The sequence below is a fragment of the Pleurodeles waltl genome, chromosome 2_2 (assembly GCF_031143425.1).
Source record: "Pleurodeles waltl isolate 20211129_DDA chromosome 2_2, aPleWal1.hap1.20221129, whole genome shotgun sequence".
In the NCBI taxonomy this organism is placed as follows: Eukaryota; Metazoa; Chordata; class Amphibia; order Caudata; family Salamandridae; genus Pleurodeles; species Pleurodeles waltl.
In genome coordinates, this window is record NC_090439.1 from 1,156,312,117 (window position 1) to 1,156,331,362 (window position 19,246).

The following is a 19,246-nucleotide window of genomic DNA, read 5'->3' on the forward strand; positions in this document are numbered from 1 at the left end:
TGCAGCCCATAGGGATCTCCTGGAATCCCAATACCCTGGGTACCTCAGTACCATATACTAGGGAATTATAAGGGTGTTCCAGTATGCCAATGTGAATTGGTGAAATTGGTCACTAGCCTGTTAGTGACAATTTGGAAAGCACAGAGAGAGCATAACCACTGAGGTTCTGATTAGCAGAGCCTCAGTGAGACAGTTAGTCATCACACAGGGAACACATACAGGGCACACTTATGAGCACTGGGGCCCTGGCTGGCAGGGTCCCAGTGACACATACAACTAAAACAACATATATACAGTGAAATATGGGGGGTAACATGCCAGGCAAGATGGTACTTTCCTACACCTGCCAACCTTGAATCCAAGATGGCAAAACCCAGGGAGCTCTGAACACCACCCCTGGGGGGCTGATGGACAGGGAAGTGGTCACTCCCCTTTCCTTTGTCCAGTTTCGTGCCAGACTGGGGGTCCCTGAACCGGTGTAGACTGGTTTATGCAAGGAGGGCACCAAATGTGCCCTTCAAAGCATTACCAGTGGCTTGGGGAGACTATCCCTCCCAAGCCTGTAAAACCTATTTCCAAAGGGAGAGGGTGTAACACCCCTGTCCCAAAGAAAATCCTTTGTTCTGCCTTCCTGGGCTTGAGCTGCTCAAGCAACAGGAGGGCAGAAACCTGTCTGTGAGGTGGCAGCAGCTTGGGCTGCCTGGAAAACCTCAGAAGGCAATACTGGGAGGCCTCTAAGGATCATGCATGGGATCATGCAACCAATGTTTGCAAAAGTATTGGGGTATGATTCCAACATGTTTGATACCAAACATGCCTATGTTCAATCTTACCATTATGTAGCTGGACATAGGTATTGATATGCAGCATAATGTGATTCTCCGTTTGATTCATAAAATAATCAATCCTGCATAATTTGCATCTAACAACAATCACGAAACACATTTTACAGACTGGTCATAGAGTGAAATGCACTGAAATATGCCCAGATATTGCATTTCCAATTGAATTCCTATATATTTTTTCTACTCCAAAACATGCAAAACACAGCACCGGATGAATTTACACCAAGCTTGTAGCAGTAGACAGCATTTAATGTATTTCGTCCATGTGACAGCGAAATCTGCTCAGCAAGTTTTGGGTGATTTGTAAAACAAAAATGTTTAGATATGTCTTTAGAGCCTGGTTTTTTGTCCAGTAGCATTGATGAGCTTACATGAGGAAAACCCTGGTTGATTGAAAAGGCTGATAATTTTAGTTCTGTTACCCTTTGAATTTTGTAACAATTACACAGGATTACCTGACAATTTTGTATTTGCAAGTAGTATTCTGCATAAATTGCACGTCTTTGCCACATAATTTGGCTATGCTCTGATATGCTATTTAGTCAAACATAAATGTACAAAGCATTTTTCTAGTCACTAATTCACAGAATCGGCCCCTTTGCGACTAGAAAAATGCTTTTTGGGATGTACAAAGCCCAACCTGCGATTCGGTAACTTGTTAAAAAGTAAATTTCCTCTTTAGTTTTGGATACATGCATAGACACTTGTGCTGAGGTTTTGGTCTTCTAGTGAGTTGAGCTCAAAAAACAGCTTGGGAGGGCGAACTGATGTATAAGACAGCTGTGACTTTCCCTGCAATTATGTTTTGTTTACCATTCCTAAAAGCAAACTGCTCGCTCAATCAAGAGCTCTAAATGCAATGGATTGAAACACATAAAGGTTTTTGATGCCCCATTTGTGTTTTTTCGGGGAGAGCCCAAAGCGCTGCGTCCCGTGTTGTAATATCTCTTTGGGCTTCTAATCACGCACATGTCACGTTAGCCACTTTCATTGGTTCGTGGGCTTGTCTTTTAAAATCCGCTTGCTTTAATTAGTAAAAGGCATGCATACGTCATGCCTTTTCTGGTGTTTAGCCCTCCTCGATCGCACCAACCAACTACTGAAAACATACGAGGCTCGATGTTTTCTGCCCAGTTTCTGGACTACTTTTTCTCTTTATTTTGCAGCACGATCTCGTTGGGCAGTAGTCAAGCACTTTGCATAACATTTATCCTGTTACATAGATAATTGCACTTTTGATGGTTACATGGATAATTGCACTTTTGCCGATAGGTTTCACTGCAAGTGAACTTTTATTTCCCTTTGTGTGTGTGCTTTGCTGATGGCTCGCTTATGTGAAACTATTACTTTTCAGTTTATGTGGCAAGAAAAGTCCGGTTAGTTATGTGAAACTGTTTTACTTTTCATTTTCAATGTATGTGGCAAGAAAATTCTGGCTAGGAGTTTACAATGCTAATAGTTCTAACTCGAGCAGGCGCGAGACCCATTGCATTGCAAATGCTTGTTTAATTTCTGCTGGCTGTTTGCGAACAGGGATACATAGGGGAATAAGCTAAACTCAATTCAACTTGTGAAGCAAGTATGCAGCAGTAGCAGACGGTGTTTATCTCTAGGTTAGATGATTAATGCAAACAATTCATAATGCTGATCCTCTATTCTACCTGCAATCAGATTGACATATTACCCACTTAAGTGCCTTTTATTGTGCTTGCTTTGCCAACATTAAACAGTGTTATGTTTTATATAGTGCTTTCCACTGCAGTTCTTAGTACTTCATAGCACTGTAAATAACCAACTCTCCCTTTACATAAATCAATTGTAGTCAATTTATCAACTCTATAAAAACATTGTGCAATTTTAAGCTTGGAAACACACCACAGAAGCCAATGTTTATATCACTAAATGACCTTAAGAATAATAAATTATACATCCAACAACAATCTTGTTTATTTGGGAGTATGACCCCCTAGACACATGCACATAGAAAGTCCCAAATCATGAAATTATATAAGATCATATATAATATACAACACTAAAATCTCTGTTATGATTTAAATCTGAAGCATATCACAAGTGCAAGTGGAGCTCACGATTTTCATGGAACAAACAGAATGCAAAGATTTGCTCAGTCCAGGAACACTAAGGCCCATATTTATACTTTTTTAGTGCTGCATTTGTGCCACTTTTTGACGCAAAAACTGTGCAAACGTACAAAATTCAATTGTATTTTGCAATTTTGCACCGCTTTTGCGTAAAAAAAATGACGTAAATGCGGCGCAAAAAAAGTATAAATATGGGCCTTAATTTTACTAGGATCTGTTTATAAACCTTTCAGGGCCTTTTGGACCCAAATTGAGACACAGCGGTCGGATCCATTTTGTCTTTGTTATGTAGTGAAACGGGTCAAATAAAACAAGATGCTGTAAAGTTTTCGGTGCACAATGGCATGGTCTGGAAATGGCGGAATCGATCCACTTTGTAACTAAAACATTTGTACACAAACTATCAAACCTCAAATGAATTCACAAACGTCTTCAATAATGGGAAAATGTCCTCATTGTACATTTGAAAAGCTGGGGCTGGTTTAAGACCAAAAAACTTTGCTGTGAGTGAGTCAACCTTAACAGTCTGATACACATTTTCCAGTACAACATTCTAGTAGATAAACTTGAGTTGGGCACTCATGGGTCTACAATGGATACATTGATTTCCCATTCTTCTTATAGGCCTAGCAAGGTTAGCTACCATCTCATGTGGTGTAAACAAATTGTGGAAACACTTTTGCCCAGGTTCAACACTCTAGCAGATCATTTCTAAAATCAGCGCGTTACTGGGGTGGACCACATTCACCCAGTAGATGAGGGGACGGAGAACAGCCAAATGATCTATCCTCTTTAGCCCAACGTCAACAAATAGGGAAGTAGTAGGTGCACTTTGGGGGAGATTTAACAATGTGGTTTGAACTGAATGTCATGGTAGTAACATTGGCCGCGCCCCAAATTTCAGCGCCACATGCAGCTGTAGCTTGAGCATTGGCTCTAAAAAACTAGGAAGAGCTGCAGTCACAGGTTTAGACATAGATGGCCTGTGCATTCTTAAAACCGCAGCTGCCACTTGACACACAAATAAATCACTTTTAAGGATTTTGGGTCTCTGCTAAAGGGAAATGGAGAATTGGAGAACCTGATTCAAATATTAATTTACTCACCCCCCCACACACAAACAACACTAATCTGTGCTGCAGTAGCTGTGCTGCACATATAGGGGGCATTCCTAGATCTTTGGTGACCAGGCCTTCACAAGGACTGAGGACATTAAGGGCAAGCATTTTATTTCCACTACATTAAAACACAGATTCATGGTCAGTTATCAAGGGAAAGTTCAGGAAAAGTATGTCATAAAAGGCTCAGATTGAGCAATGATCTAAACTCGTCCTTACTTCTACGGGCAGTATAGTTGGTCATGCAGAACACCTCGTCAGCTTCACATTTGATGACGTTTGTGCAGTCTGAAGATTTTGAATCAGAGCAAGAGAAGCACTTCAAGGAATATGCTATAAAAAGACAACAAAGAGAAATATATCTGTTAGAAATGGGGTCTCTAGTTGGCAGAGGTATAGAGCCTTGCCCAAATAGGGACCACTATCCTAGTCAAGGTAAGTCACACACAATACACATTATCCTGTGCCCACCCTCTGGTAGCTTGGCACTGAGCAGTCAGGCTTAACTTAGAAGGCAATGTGTAAAGTACTTGTGCAATAAATCATACAGTAACACAGTGAAAACACCACAAAAATACACCACACAGGTTTAGAAAAAATAGATAATATTTATCTGAATAAAGTAAGGTCAAAACGATAAAGATCCTATAAGCACAAGTTGAAATATCACTGTTTAAAGGTGTAAAAGAGTCTTAATTCTTAGAAATAAACAGTTGTATCTTTGTTACACAGAGTATCTGGTATGCGTAAAAAATAACGAAAGACAGAGACCGCAGAGGAGGAGATCCGTGGAGAAATAAAGTGTTGCGTTGGATTTTCCTTCGCGGCACAGATGATGTATCATTTCTTTCCATGCTGCAAGGGGTTCGCATTGTTTTTCGGCACTCACTCTTGGTTCCTCACTGCAATGTTGGGATATTTTGCCGCCCAGTGACGATGCGTCAAAATCCTTGACATGCTGGAAGCAGGCACGGGTGCTGCGTTGATCTGGTAGGCGTGTCGAACGTTTTTGGTGCAAGGCAGTCGGAAAGTTGGCCTGCGTCGTTCCGTTTGGCTATGCATCGATTTTTCAGTCGCAATGCAGGCTTCGCATCGATTTTGGCAGGCGTTGCGTCGATTTTTGATGCACAAGGAATTTCTTGAAGAGAGGACATCTTTGTTGGACCTGAGACTTTAGAAACAGAAGGCAAGCTCAATCCAAGCCCTTGGAGAGCAGTTTTCGGGGAAGGCAGAGTCCTTCCAGCAAAGGCAGAGGCTAACAGGGCAGCAGGGCAGCACTTGTTCTTAGCAAAGCAGTCCAGATGAGTCCTTTGGGCAGCTAGGCAGCTCATCTGACAGGCTGAAGGTATAGGTCTAGAAGTGTCAGAGTTTGAGGGGTCAGAGACCTGGTTTATATACCCAAAAATGCCTTTGAAGTGGAGGAGACTTCGAGGAGTGGTTTTGAAGTGCACAAGTTCCCTTTTGGCCAGTCTTGTCTGCCAGGGTCCCAGAGGGGGGCTATCAGTCCATTGAGTGAGGGCAGGCCAGTGGCCTTTGAAATGTAAGTGTCAAGCCCTCCACCGTTTCAGCCCAGGAAGACCCATTTATTATGCAGATGAATGCAGATGTGACTGTAAGGCACAAATGGTTTTTGGTGCAGAGAAATGCTCACTTTCAGGAAGTGGCATTTCTAAAATAGTAATATTAAATCCAACCTCACCAGTAAGCAGGATTTTCTACTACCATTCGGGCTAAACTAAATATGACCTGGTTACCTCTTTCAGATCAGAATCTACCACTCAAAAAGTATATGAAGGCAGTCCCAATGCTAGTCAATGAAGGGAGCAGGCCTCACAGAAGTGGAAAACGAATTTAGGAATTGTTCACTACTAGGACATATAAAACACATATGTACATGTCCTGCCTTTTAACTACATAGCACCCTGCCCTATGGGTTACCTAGGGCCTACATTTGGGGCAACTTATATGTAGAAAAAGGGGAGCTTAAGGCTTGGCAAGTACTTTTAAATGCCAAGTCGAAGTGGCAGTGAAACTGCACACACAGGCCTTGCAATGGCAGGTCTGAGACATGGTTAATGGTGGTAATGCGGAGTTGTTAATGAAATTATTAATGAATATTCATGTATTATGAGTGTTGAATTTACATAGAAAATATAATAACGTAGGAAAAAACTATACACGCATTTGAAGGTGCGACTACCACAGTGGCCACCAATGTTCACAAAGTGTACTTACTAATGGCTTATTAATATGAAAGGTTGAGCTTTTGTTTGATTAATGTAGTAATATGTCATAGTAAGGGTTATGTATTATGTATTAACTTTGTTAATCGTAGGCCTTAACTTAGCTAGGTCCTGGCGTAGTTGCATGGCCCCATGTCAACCTGTATTTCTTAATCGACTTATAAAATGCATGCTTAGACAATTAAACTGTGATTTTCCACTGTGCTGACCTAATGCTCATAGCTAAAAGTCTTTCTCATGAGAAATGCTTGCTAGGAGATGATGTACTTTCTAGTGCAACACTGTTTAATGTAATGTGTGTGAGACTGACTTTCCCAGGAGAAGACAAAGAATTCTCTGACTGGAGTATAAGCTGCAACAATATTGTTACCTGATTAGCGCAATGACAAGAACGGAAGAGATGAGAGCCAATCATTGTCATGTGAACCATGTACTAGTAGGAATGTAGATCTGAAGTTTTAGTCTTATTGAACAAAGTGTGAACATGAGATTTATTAACCAATATGAACTTGGGAAGTAGTTTTAGGGAATCTAACTAAGCCAGACTACACAGAGAGGAGATGCCGCTATTATTTTCTTGACCATCTTGAGAAGAGATGTGCTTAACTTTATTGCTTAAAAGACTTTGCCTTTTCTGAACTCATGCTGAATCCTGATGACTTGCTTACCAGACAGATTTCCTGATGACGAAGACGATCTTAGCTTGCTGAATCTATTGAGGACAGGTATACACTGAAGTTACTGATTGCTATGTCTATTTCCTTTTGTTTCTAGGTACCAACTGCTATATTTGATAGAACCATAGTTAGGTGTTTCCCAAATTTGTGTTGACTACATTGTTTTGCATGAAGTCCAAACATGCTATGCTAATCTGTGGTTAGTTAGGAATCTCATTGATGAAGTTCGCTACATGTAATAACAGTTGATGTCTTCTCTTTGCTGAATCTAAATGTATGTAATATCGTTTGCACAGTTATTCTTGTTATTAATTTGTACTGTAACTTTAGAATGTGTAGTAGCTCAAGCTTTGATTAGATTGTGATTCTTTCGCTGCTTTGGTCAGCCTGTGTTGTTTCTGTATGTTTATCATTTGATTTTGAGAATGAGTTGCGTGACATTAGCATTGTTATTATAGGGAAATAAATATTCTAACTTTTACATAAAAGTGAGGTTATTCATGACTGCAAGGTCATGGTGTGTGACAATTACTGACTTCTTTTGACTACTAATATTATTGATGGGTATTGATTATTGATCTGTGTATATTTAGGATACATGGTAGGAAAACCTCAAAGCTAGTCAAAAGGTTCATCGACCTATTCTCGTCTCCTTGTAAGTTTACTTATCAAGGTCCGACACGCTTACACAGATGGTAGTAGATTGACGGTTTGTCTCCTTAAGCGCCCATCATAGAGGCCCGGTACAGGGTTTGTCTCCTTAAGAGCCCATCATAAAGGCCCGGTACATGGTTTTTCTCTTAAGAGTTTATCATCACTGAGATTTGGATTTATTTTGATTCAATGATTCAAATTGGAGCAAAAATGTGCCCCTAAGTTTAAAATGACTTTCCCAGAATCTTGGAGCTTGCCAATGGTTGTTTGAGGATGTTCTCGGCATTCTAGTGATAGTGTGAAGGAAGAAGGTTTTGCACTTGCACAGCTTATGCAAATCGCAGGTGAATTGTGATGTTTGCAAGGGTTTAGGGAGTTTGCATACTCCAGATGAAGATGTAGAAGGAGTGTGCGTACTCCAAAGTGTGAGAGTAGGGAAGTCATTGAACTTCACATCTGTGTGGTGCTTTGTGCTAAAACATTGTCCACGTGGTTGTTGGTATACGGACCCTGCGTGGTCTAAGACTCTGGAGTATATTGAAAAGTGTATGAGACACTTGGGTTTTGTTGTAATTTGTCAGGTTTAATAGGTCGATCTGGCGTGGTCGACAAGTCAGAGTGTGAGTCAAAGTGAGCGAAATAATTTTTTCAACTGAGATCTAGCGAGTCCTATGTGCACCAGGACAAACCCATTGATCAGTTGAGAGTGAAATTTGGGGGTCGAATTGTGCTTGCAAATCAGGGAAACTGAGAAAGAAGGAGTAGCTGCTAGAGCGAAACGCTGTCAGTGAAAAATCTGTAAAGTTTCTGAAGCGATTGTGTTACCTTACCTGTAGTAAACAGACAAATTGGGTTTTTGATTTTGTTTAGTGCTCGCAATAAACTGCATTAGTTTCGTGTGCATCTGGGTTTGGGAGGACAAACCGCAAGACTTTGTCAGCCGCAGTATTGTGAGTGCAATGTCATTGGAGCTGCGCTGAGATAGGTTGGTTGGTGAGAAGGGTCGCGCACGGGTTGGCAGCTATCCATGAAGCGCAATTGGTTGAGAAGGTGGGTGAAGAGAATTCTGGGATTAAAAGTCACTTCCTGATTTGATTTTGAATAACAAAAAGGTCTCAAAAATGACATTTTTCAAAGCTTTAATGAGTGCTTTAAGGGGAGATATGTACATTACAACGAGTATAGGGGTATACCAGCTTGCATTGTAATAGAAGAAAAGGGCATTGCGCCATGTCTTTGGCTAAAGCAATGGTGCAGACTGACAGAAAAAGATGTGAGTTTAGTGTTTCCTGCCCATGGAACATTTAATTTGAGGAGTTTAGAGAATCTGAGGAGGGTACTATATGATCAGAAACCCCCTCCAAGACCAGCACAGTTTGAGGCGTTGGTGATTTGGGAGTTAGTGGCCAGACAGCAAGAGCAACAGAAATTTGAGAGGAGGATAAGAAAGGCAGGGAAGACACTAGCGGAGGCTAGATGGGACGTTGGCCTGAAATTATGGAGAACTGAGACTTTACAGGGGATTAAGATGTTTCAGCGGTTACACAGGATAATGAGAGAAAAGGAAGGAAAGCCACTAGAAAGACAAACAGAAGCCCCTCCGAGAGTGGAGAGCAGAGATCAGGGGAGACTAGGAGATCTTTGACATATGAGGAAGAGTGGGACGATGATGAGTTTATCTTGCAGTTATTTAGAAATCATCCACCACCTTATCCAGCACAAGAGTGTGGTCTGAAAACTAGTGTGGATTCTTCAGCTCCGACACAGGTTAACGTGACAGCGATTCCAGTGCAGATTAATCCTGATATTACACAGAGTCCGATGCAGAGCAGTCTTAATGCACCTACTACTCCAGTAGCCCAAAATCAGGTGCCACAACCAAATGTCCTTAGAATTTACCCTGATGCACCTATCGTGGAAAGTGCCACAAACGTAATAGTGCCTGAAGGACAGGTTTTCCTGAGACCGACATTGGTTCAGACACAACCAACTCCACTTTTACTGCCTCAAGTGTAGTCATAAACAATGCCGAAGTACACTCCGATAACAGGGACACAGTCAGATATGTCTGTACTGATGAACCAAAATGCGGGAATTATGCAACCGCTGAACTTGAGTATCAGACCATGCCCGATGATGTATCTGTACCTGTTACCATTGGTCCAATCGTACATTTGTTTGCACAGGAGAATAACAGAGCAGGTGGACAGGGAGTCCTGAGTCAGAATTCAATGAGGGGAGGACTCAATGAGAATACCCAAGTAGTCTCTCCAGTGGGACAGACTTTTGAAGGAACGAGATCATTGCTAGACCTTAGTCCATTCGGAGTTCCTCCGGATACTGTCATAGGGTTGAATGTTAGGCAGAGCCTGAAAGTATTGACACCGTAGACTCCGAACACAGTTGTGCAACAGGCACCACCTGTCCTGGCCAGCAACATTTTGTTGCAGTGTTTGATTGCCCGTCAATTAACTGAATGGTTAGATAAGCTGAACACCCAGCAGAGTGCTCCTAAGGGAGAGGAGTACTTGAACTATGTGAGACTAGGAATGAAAGTGGGTGAGCGCATTGAAGGAACTATGGGTGTGAATAGACCAGAGTCCAACACAGAAACAGAGCTGAGATATCTGTGCCTAAAGATTACTAGGGAAGTGAGAAATGTGCACCAAAAGTTAGCAGACCTGACAGAGATGTATGGCATAGAAATAGAAAAAAATAAACATTTGAAAAGGAGTTACAGGTTAGATTTTCACACTAAACATTTTGAACACATGAGATCTGCAGGAATGAAGGCACACCTTAGGGAGTTACTTCAGAATACTCAGGCCTGGGGAGCCTTAGACAGATGGGAAGGCAGATGGGTAAAGAAAAGAGATAAAAGAAAAAGGGATTCTGTGGAGCTGACTGCAAATGTGCCGCAGGACAAGGATCCAGTGAAGATCTTACCAATGAGAAAGATTCCAGGAGGGAATTTTGTTCATGTCCCTTGGAGCAGAAGTGATATTCTGTCTTTTACAAATGACTATCCCAGATTGAGAGAGAACCAAGTAGAATGGTACCAGCAGACAGACAGATTTGTGAAACTTGCAACCTGCCTATGGGAAGAATTGAAAACTGTTTTAGAGATAGTAGTACCTGCTGATCTGTGGATGGAGTGCAAGAGGAGTATAGATTGTTCAACAAAAGACCCAGAGAGAGATCAGGTTACAGGTGTGCCGTCTCCTGAGGTAATGAAATATTACTACAAAGTGATCAAATTTTTGAAGAAGAGAATTTCGCCCCAAAACATTGACTGGCAGAGGATAGACAGGACAGCTCAGGAGAGGATAGACAGGACAGCTCAGGAACAAAGATGTTGATACATGCGTATGATGAGAGATTGTTACAGGTGTTTAAGCATTACAGTGTTACGGAGACAATTGAGCCAAAAGACATGATTCATTATGTGTTCAGATTTGTGGAGGGATTGAGACCTGAAATTAGCCAGATGATTAATAGTCATTTAATTTGCTGGCAAGCAAAGCCGATTGATGAGGTATTGCAGTATGCAAAGTACTGTATTGACAAGACTGAGTTGAAGCAGAGAAAGTTGAAGGAAAAGGCAATGGTGATGCAGATTAAATCTGCACAAACAGGGATGCAGGGAAGTTTTCTACTGCAGTAGCTGCAGCAGCAGCAGGGAAATATGGTATTTCAAAATCAGATGAGAGGTAGGGGTCGTGGAGGAATTGGTAATGTGAATTGTGGTCCAGACTTGGGTACTGTAGTGGTTCAAAATGATGTGCAGGGAATTAAGACATTGTTGCCCTGTCACGCTTGCGGAGCGGTCGGACATTGGAAGCAAGAGTGTCCAATGATAGTGCAGGAAGGTGTTGTTCAGCAAACAGGTGACATCAACTCATTCCAAAATATGAGAGGAGCAAGAATGAGAGGTCATAATCCAAATTTTCAGAATAATGCAAATCAAATGCAAGGTTTTCAACCCATGCCGCAGGTGCAAATGCCACGTTTACAAATGATACAGTTCCAACCGATGCAGCAGCAGGTTCCCATGGAACCTAGACAGCAAATTCAAATACCTCAAGCCCCAATGGAACAGCAGCAGGTGATGCTTCCACAACAGGTCACAGGTCAGAGGTCCAACCAAAGTAATAACACAGTTCACCAATTCCCGTTACACAGTGAGATTGGAATAAACAATGATTAGGTGAGTGAGAGTTCGGATGAAGAGGAATGTGTGCTTGCAGCATCCTTAGAAGGTGTTCAGAAATGACCCTATGTGAAGGGAAAAGTCATGGGTCACAGAGTTTCATTCCTGGTTGATACAGGAGCTACATGCTCTACAGTAAGATCTGCAGAAGTTCTGAACTTGCCCCTTTCAGGAAAGACAGTCCAGATTGCAGGAGTAGTGAATCAGTATTTGCACAACCCAATTACAGAACCAGTTCAGGTTAAAATTGGCAAATTTAAAGGATTGCACAGATTTGTGGTTTGTGATTCAAGTCCGGTATCCTTACAGGGAAGAGACTAAGGGCCAGATGTAGCAAAGATTTAGCGACTCGCAAACGGGGAAAATCGCCGTTTGCGAGTCGCTAAAGCCACTTTGCTATGTAGAAATGCATTTTGCGATTCAGAACCGACTCGCAAAATGCATTTCCGACTCGCAAATAGGAAGGGGTGTTCCCTTCCTATTTGCGACTCGCAATGCGATGTAATTCCATTTGCGACCGCAAATGCGGTCGCAAATGGACTCGCAGTTACCATCCACTAGAAGTGGATGGTAACCCAGTCGCAAACGGGAAGGGGTCCCCATGGGACCCCTTCCTCTTTGTGTCTGGCATTAAAAATAATTTTTCAGAGCAGGCAGTGGTCCACTGGACCACTACCTGCCCTGAAAAATACAGAAACTAAAGGTTTCGGTTTTTTTTTCAAAGTGCAGCTCGTTTTCCTTTAGGGAAAACGGGTTGCACTTTGAAAAAAAAACTGCTATATTTAAAAGCAGTCACGGACATGGTGGTCTGCTGTTCCCAGCAGGCCACCATCCCCGTGAGTGCCCTGAATCGCTATGGGGTCGCAAATTGCGACCCACCTCATTAATATTAATGAGGTGGGTCTTTGCGACCCCATAGCGACTCGCAGAAGGTGTCTGAGACACCTTTCTGCATTCCAAATTGCGAGTTGCAATTTGCGAGTCGCTGGGACTCGCAAATTGCAACTCGCAATTTGGAACAATGCTAGATCTGGCCCTTACTGTGTAAAACCAGGTGCTCGATTCCTTGTTCAAATGACGGAATCGAGATACAGACAAATAGTGATGATGAGGATGACCCAGCTCCAGAGACTGAGTGTTAACCCACAAATGAGGAATTCCCCTGAGTGATTTTGTTCCAGTGTTCACAGTGAAGGAGCTCCTCCTGATTTACAGGGAATAGTTAAAGAGAAAGTGTGGGATCTGACAGGGAAAGAGATTATCCTGATAAAGGGAGTTGAGCCAGTTAAGGTTCCTGTAAAGCCGAACACAATTTTTCCTCAGATCCCCCAGTACCACATGCCATAGGATATTCTTATAAAGGTTGCTCAAGTAATTGCAGAATTTGTGAACCAAGGGGTCTTGAAAGAAGTGTTGAGCAGCCCATGTAATTCACTCATAATGGGATTGAAAAAGCCCTGTGGGAAAGTTCGAATTATCCAGGATTTGAGAAAAATAAATGACATTGTGATCAAATGTTGCCCCCTAGTGCCAAATCCAGCCATGATAATGTTTCCGATTCTATGTGATGCTGAGTGGTTCACTGTCATAGACTTGTCACAAGCCTTAGTTTCTGTGCGTCTTCATGAGGACAGCCAATTTCTCTTTTTTTTCAAATGTTTGGACCGAGTTTACTGTTGGTGTTGAATTACTCAAGGGGTTTCAGAGTCACCTTCCATATTCAATCAGAATTACCTTCCCAATCGACCTTAGTACAATACATTGATGACTTACTGATTGCGTCCAAAACGAGGGATGAGTGCAAGTATGACACAATTGCTTTGTTGAACCATTAGGGAAAGAATGGTCATAAAATGAAGTACTTGGGTCACCAGATTGAGAAGAGATCAAGCAAAATATCCAGAGAAAGGGTCACAACCATATTGCAGATGAGTCCCCCAGTTACACAAATAGATGTCAGGATGTTTCTAGGGATGGTAGGCTACTGTCGGCAATGGAGTCCCAATTTTTCAGTCATTTCCAAGCCGTTGCAGAAACTGACCCACAAAAGGTTACCGATCCCATAGTGTTACACCAGGCTTGCATGAAAGCGTTTTATGAATTGAGAGAGAGTCTGTGCCAAGCTCCGGCTTTGATATGCCTGACTACACAAAGTCTTTCAGATTGTTTTGTCATGAGCGTGATGCATTTTCATTGTCTGTCTCAACGCAGGTCCATAGAAGTGTAAACCACCCAGTAGCATATCTTTCAGCTACTGTGGACCCAGTCACAGCAGCCTTACCAGGATGTTTGTGCGCAGTTGCAGCGGTTGGACAGAGCCTCACACAGTGTGAAGGCATTGTGATGGGACACCCCTTAACTATCATGGTCCATCACTCCATTGAAAACCTACTTACAAAAACAAAAACCCAATACCTAACAGGTGCAAGACTGACCAGATATGAGACAAGTATTCTAGGATCACCATATGTGTCCTTGAAAAGATGTACAGTGCTAAACCTGGCAACTTTACTTCCAAACGAAAATGTTGAATTGGGAAGTTGGAAGACATTGAGCATGATTGTCTTGAAGTAACTGATCTGTGCACAAAACCGAGACCTGACATTAGAGATGACCGATTGGAAGAAAATTAACTAATTATCTTTGTTGATGGTTCCTGTCTAAGAGACAATACCAGAACACTGAGAGCAGGATATGCCGGGTACACAATTTCTGGTATCCTGGAAGCATCTTGGCTTCGAGGAGTATATTCTGCACAGGCAGCATAACTGGTAGCCCTTACCAGAGCGTGCCATGTTTCTGCTCAGCTAAAAGTTACCATCTATATGGATAGCCAGTATGGATTTGGAAAAGTCCAGGATTTTGGCGAGTTGTCGTCACAGAGAGGTTTCATGACCTTTTCTGGTTCGCCAGTGAGAAATGGTGAGAGAATTAAAGGACTGTTCATGCTGTCCAAATGCCTGAAAAGAGTGCCTTGGTGAAATGCAGTGCACATCTGAAATTTTATGACCATGGGAAATGGATATGCGGATCAAGTCGTAAGTTTTGTGCATTGAACTGTAGATCGTTTAAAGATAAGTGAGAACTGTTATCTGAAGAAGATGAAACGTGTCCAAGTTTTGCGATGCATGTAATAGATACATTGGAAGAATTTAAAACATTGCAGAATAATGTTGACAGAGAGAAAAAACGATCATGGATCAAAATTAAATGTGTACAGAGACAGGATGAATTGTGGGTTTCAGAAGGGGGTCATTTGGTTCTGCCAAATAGTCTGTTGTCTCAAAAGGCTAGATTTTATCATAGCCAAGCACATGTCAGGAGGGATGCCATGATTTATTTGTTCAAACACAATTGGTTCAATCCAACGTTTAGACAATTTGCTGAAGCAGTTTGCCCTCCTTGCGTCATTTGCCAGCAAATGAACGCAGGAAAAGGGACCGTGGTTAACTTGAGCAACATTGGAAGAGCAGGAGGTCCCTTCAGCAGAATGCAAATAGATTTTATTTAGATGCCTGTGTGTGGATATTTGAGATATGTGTTGGTGATTGTCTGCATCTTTAGTCATTGGATGACAGCCTCACAGTAGCAAAACTACTGCTTAGGGAACTGATACCACGTTTTGGGTTTCCGATCTCTTTTGAATCAGATAGGGGAAGTCACTTCAACAATGAAGTGATTAAATTACTGTGCAAAGCATTGAACATTGAGCAGAAGTTGCACTCTAGTTACTGCCCTGAAGTATCAGGACTAGTGGAACAGATGAATGGTACATTGAAGTCAAGAATGGCAAGGATGTGTGCGTCCACGATTCGGAAATGGCCTGACGCACTGCCGTTAGACAATGAGAAACACACCCTACAGGAAGACAAGATTGTCACTGCACAAAATCCTCATGGGCCAAGCAATGAGGTTGCCAGTGGGGCCTGCAAATGCGCTTGTGAGCATTACAGATGATATGGTGTTGGACTACTGCAAAGGTCTGGCTGATGTGGTTTGCTTTTTCTCTCAGCAGATGGAAGCCACCACACTGCCACTGATCCATGACCCAGGACACATTCTGAGAGCCTGTGACTGGGTTGTGGTCCGGAAACACGTGAGGAAGACGTGTTTGGAGCCTCGCTGGAAAGGCCCGTTCCAAGTAGTTCTGGTTACTGCCACAGTTGTGAAGTGTGCTGGAGTTCCGAACTGGATCCACACCAGCCACACAAAGAAAGTGGCATGCCCTTTGGACGATGAAGAAGAGTTGTTGAGAGTACCAACAACAACCAAACAAGCCTCAGAGTCAGAAGGAGGAAAAAGAGGAACTGAGGCCGGAACTGAGCACGCTGAGGACGGTTAAGTCACTCCTGTGAGAGACGAAGGGGGAGGAGGGTGACAGTGATCCAATCTCAATTGAGGCAGCATGAGAGCCTAGTCAGAAGAGGGCTTTCCCAGAAGCAGACAAAGTCGAGAGACAAACAGAGCAAACGCCAGACCCTGAGGCAGAAGGAGTTGAGGCAGATCAAAGCCAATGTGATCTGACTCCTCCTGAACCAGTTGCAGGTCCGTCAAGAGAAAATCTTGCAGAGCAAGAAGAAGTTTCAAGTTCAACACTGAAAAGAGCATTGACCAAGGGTCCACTGAAAGAAGATAAGTGGCCGGAGTCACAAGAGAGAGAAAGGAAGCAGTTGTTGTGAGAACAATCGAGGAAGAAGTAGATACAACATGGAGAGAAGATCTAAGTGAAGGAGAATTGAATCGAAAGTTGAAAAGAAAGAGACTAGCAAGTCGAAGGTACGCAGATCCTGAATGGGCGTATGCAACTACAAATGAATGGCAGAAGGAGTGTTTGTCTTTTTGTTTTGATCGAGACATTCCAGGTCAATATTTTGGTACTTGAAAGAAGCTGATGAACTGAACTGTTGAGGCAATTTTGAGAAACATTAAACATACGGCGCATCATGGCACAGGTTAGGGACAATAGCGTCAACATTTTTGATGCTGTTGTTGTACTTTTCAGTATTAGCGCCAAAAATATTGGCACTATTACTGCAAAATACATGGAGGTCCATTATAAATAATGGTGTGCCTCCTTTTAACGCCTGCTCTGTGGCGATGTAAGGAGGAGAAGCTGAATTGAAGTATGTTGAATTATATATAGGCTTTGTGACAGTGTAATAACAAAGGTATGCAAGTGTCATGAAAATTAGGAGGTTTACTAGTGGAAATGTTAATATGGGATCTGCTGTCTCAGTGGTACTTTCTAATAGAGAGTGCATCCAAGGACATGAATGAGCTGCCACGTGCTTGTGTAAATATCACTGCTGTGGCTTACTTACAGAGGTTATAATTGTGTCAGTGGTCTCTCCATGTCACAGTAACCTTTGTTCTATGAAATTCTTCAAGTTTGCAAACAGAATGTGAACACTTAGATGAAAACTTGAAATAGCGAGGTTGCACAAAATAGTCTCGGGTGCACCCTTGACCATCATTTTTTTGCTCAGAATAATTACCAGAGGCTGAGATTAATTCCAAATATCCCTCCCAAAATTTTGTTTTCATCTCTGAATTTTATGTCAGGACCTGAGGCGAGGACTATGAGTATCACTCTCGCTTTAATAAACTTAGCACCCCATATTACAACTACAATACCCATACGTCTTACTGATAAGATACATATGCGATTAAACTTGAGCAATCAAAACAAGAGTCCAAATAATTGGGTGACAGGTTTACTCCGCCTGTTTCTTTGCTTCTCAGCATCATGATCCATCTAGTTTTCTCTATATACTTGAGAATGTAAGTTTGAGGTTTAATGTGCTAGGGTACTCACATATATGGAAATCCAGTGCTGCACTCAGCATCTGCTCCTTCCTGCTCATGGTCTCCATCTCAACTCCCCATCCGCTGCATATGGTGGTTATGGCTGAGGCCATGTTCTCTTGACAAGCAAAAACACAGGCAAGAGACACAGGGAGGCACTTTCCAAGGGTGTCTGAGAGTCCTATTGTCTTTACAGGGCAAATCTGCCATTTTGTACCTGCTTCTGGGGGAGCTTGTCTTGCAGGCAGAAGCCAGTGTTCAAGCCTTCCATATAGTGTCCCACCCACAATCAACTGCTGGCCGGCTACCTGTCGGAATTGATGCGGTTCTGGCCAACAGCCAACAGAGGGAGTTGGGGTGCGTCCATCCTCGAGTCATATATCCATGCCTCCTCACTACTCAGACAGCGCATCCAGTGTGAATATGGAATTCATTGTGCAAGCCTAAAGTGAAATGGTGAGGTGCACGACTCCCTAACTAATTTTAGAGTCATGTTTACAAGCTTCTGCACTGCTCTAACAACACTAGGCAGTGTACCCTGTGCCCATTCAGTGTGAGCTTCAAGAAAGTAGTGAAATTTCCCTTCTGCGTTGCCTTATCTTTATCTAGGATACAATTCTTTCAACCCCTCTCAGATCCTGTCTCATTGAGGAGAGACTAGTCTCAATGAAGCATTCTGTGAGGAGGAGACCACAACATATGCCTTAGGCCAAGGGCTTTCTGAGGAGACTAATGCAACCATCTCGAGGTCCATACAGATTGTGATTGCAGTTTCTGCTGCCTTCAATTCTTTGAGTAAACTACTGAAGAGATTACCAGGCCTGACTAAGCTATTACCATTTCTACCAAGGGAAGAGAGGAACTCGTTCCTGACAGCAAAGCTGCTTCTGTCCCGTGATCTGGAATTCATCATGCTCACCTTTCTGGGCAACTTTAATGATGACCTAAAAAGGTATAAACATGTCTTGGGAAGCCTCTCAATACCAACATGAGAATGGGTCTCCCACAAGAGGATATGGAGTAGTTATGCGAGGGATGGGAGGGTATGGAACCCCAAGAGGTGAGTATCTAGAAAGCCACCAGCAGCCAGGGAGCATAGGTAAGTAACCCGCATTGGCTAACATAGGGACTCAGAATTGGAACAAATGCAAGAACAGGACCAGGCCGGTGGAACCCAATGGTGGATTCTGGATGAAGAGGACCTGTAAAAGAAAGAGGCAGAGTCCAGTCTATGATTAGTCCAGGTGGGACAGCTGCCAATGCCCACCTTTCTGTGGATGAAGGTCCGGGTCAACCATGGTGGATGAAGGCCAGCTGCGAAGTCCAGTAGTTGCAGGGAAGTCCCTGAAGTCACCCACGAGCTGTGCCTTGATGGCCGCCGAATTGCAGATGGGTCAGTGGTCTGGAGGACCACCAACAAGCACAAGCAAATGCAAGTTGGAGCTGAAGAAGATTTGCAGGGCTGGAGAGGACCAGCAAGGACCAGTGGACTCAACCCTTGGAGAGGAGTCTGGGCTGGCCCTAGGAAGACAGGGGAGCCAGCAGAAGCAGTCAGAGCCCCCTCAAGCAACCCACTGGCAGCAGACACTGTA

The 19,246-nt window shown here is 42.8% G+C and overlaps 1 protein-coding gene across 2 annotated transcripts in view; it reads right to left on the reverse strand.

The window, feature by feature from the left end:
- The window catches only part of LOC138274931 (uncharacterized), a 779,592-nt gene that overhangs the window by 737,593 nt on the left and 22,753 nt on the right, over positions 1-19,246 (reverse strand). For both annotated transcript variants that reach the window (XM_069219061.1, XM_069219055.1), the window contains exon 2: positions 4,285-4,398. In XM_069219061.1, coding sequence (XP_069075162.1) covers positions 4,285-4,398 — 114 coding nt within the window. The remainder of the gene's footprint in view (positions 1-4,284; positions 4,399-19,246) is intronic.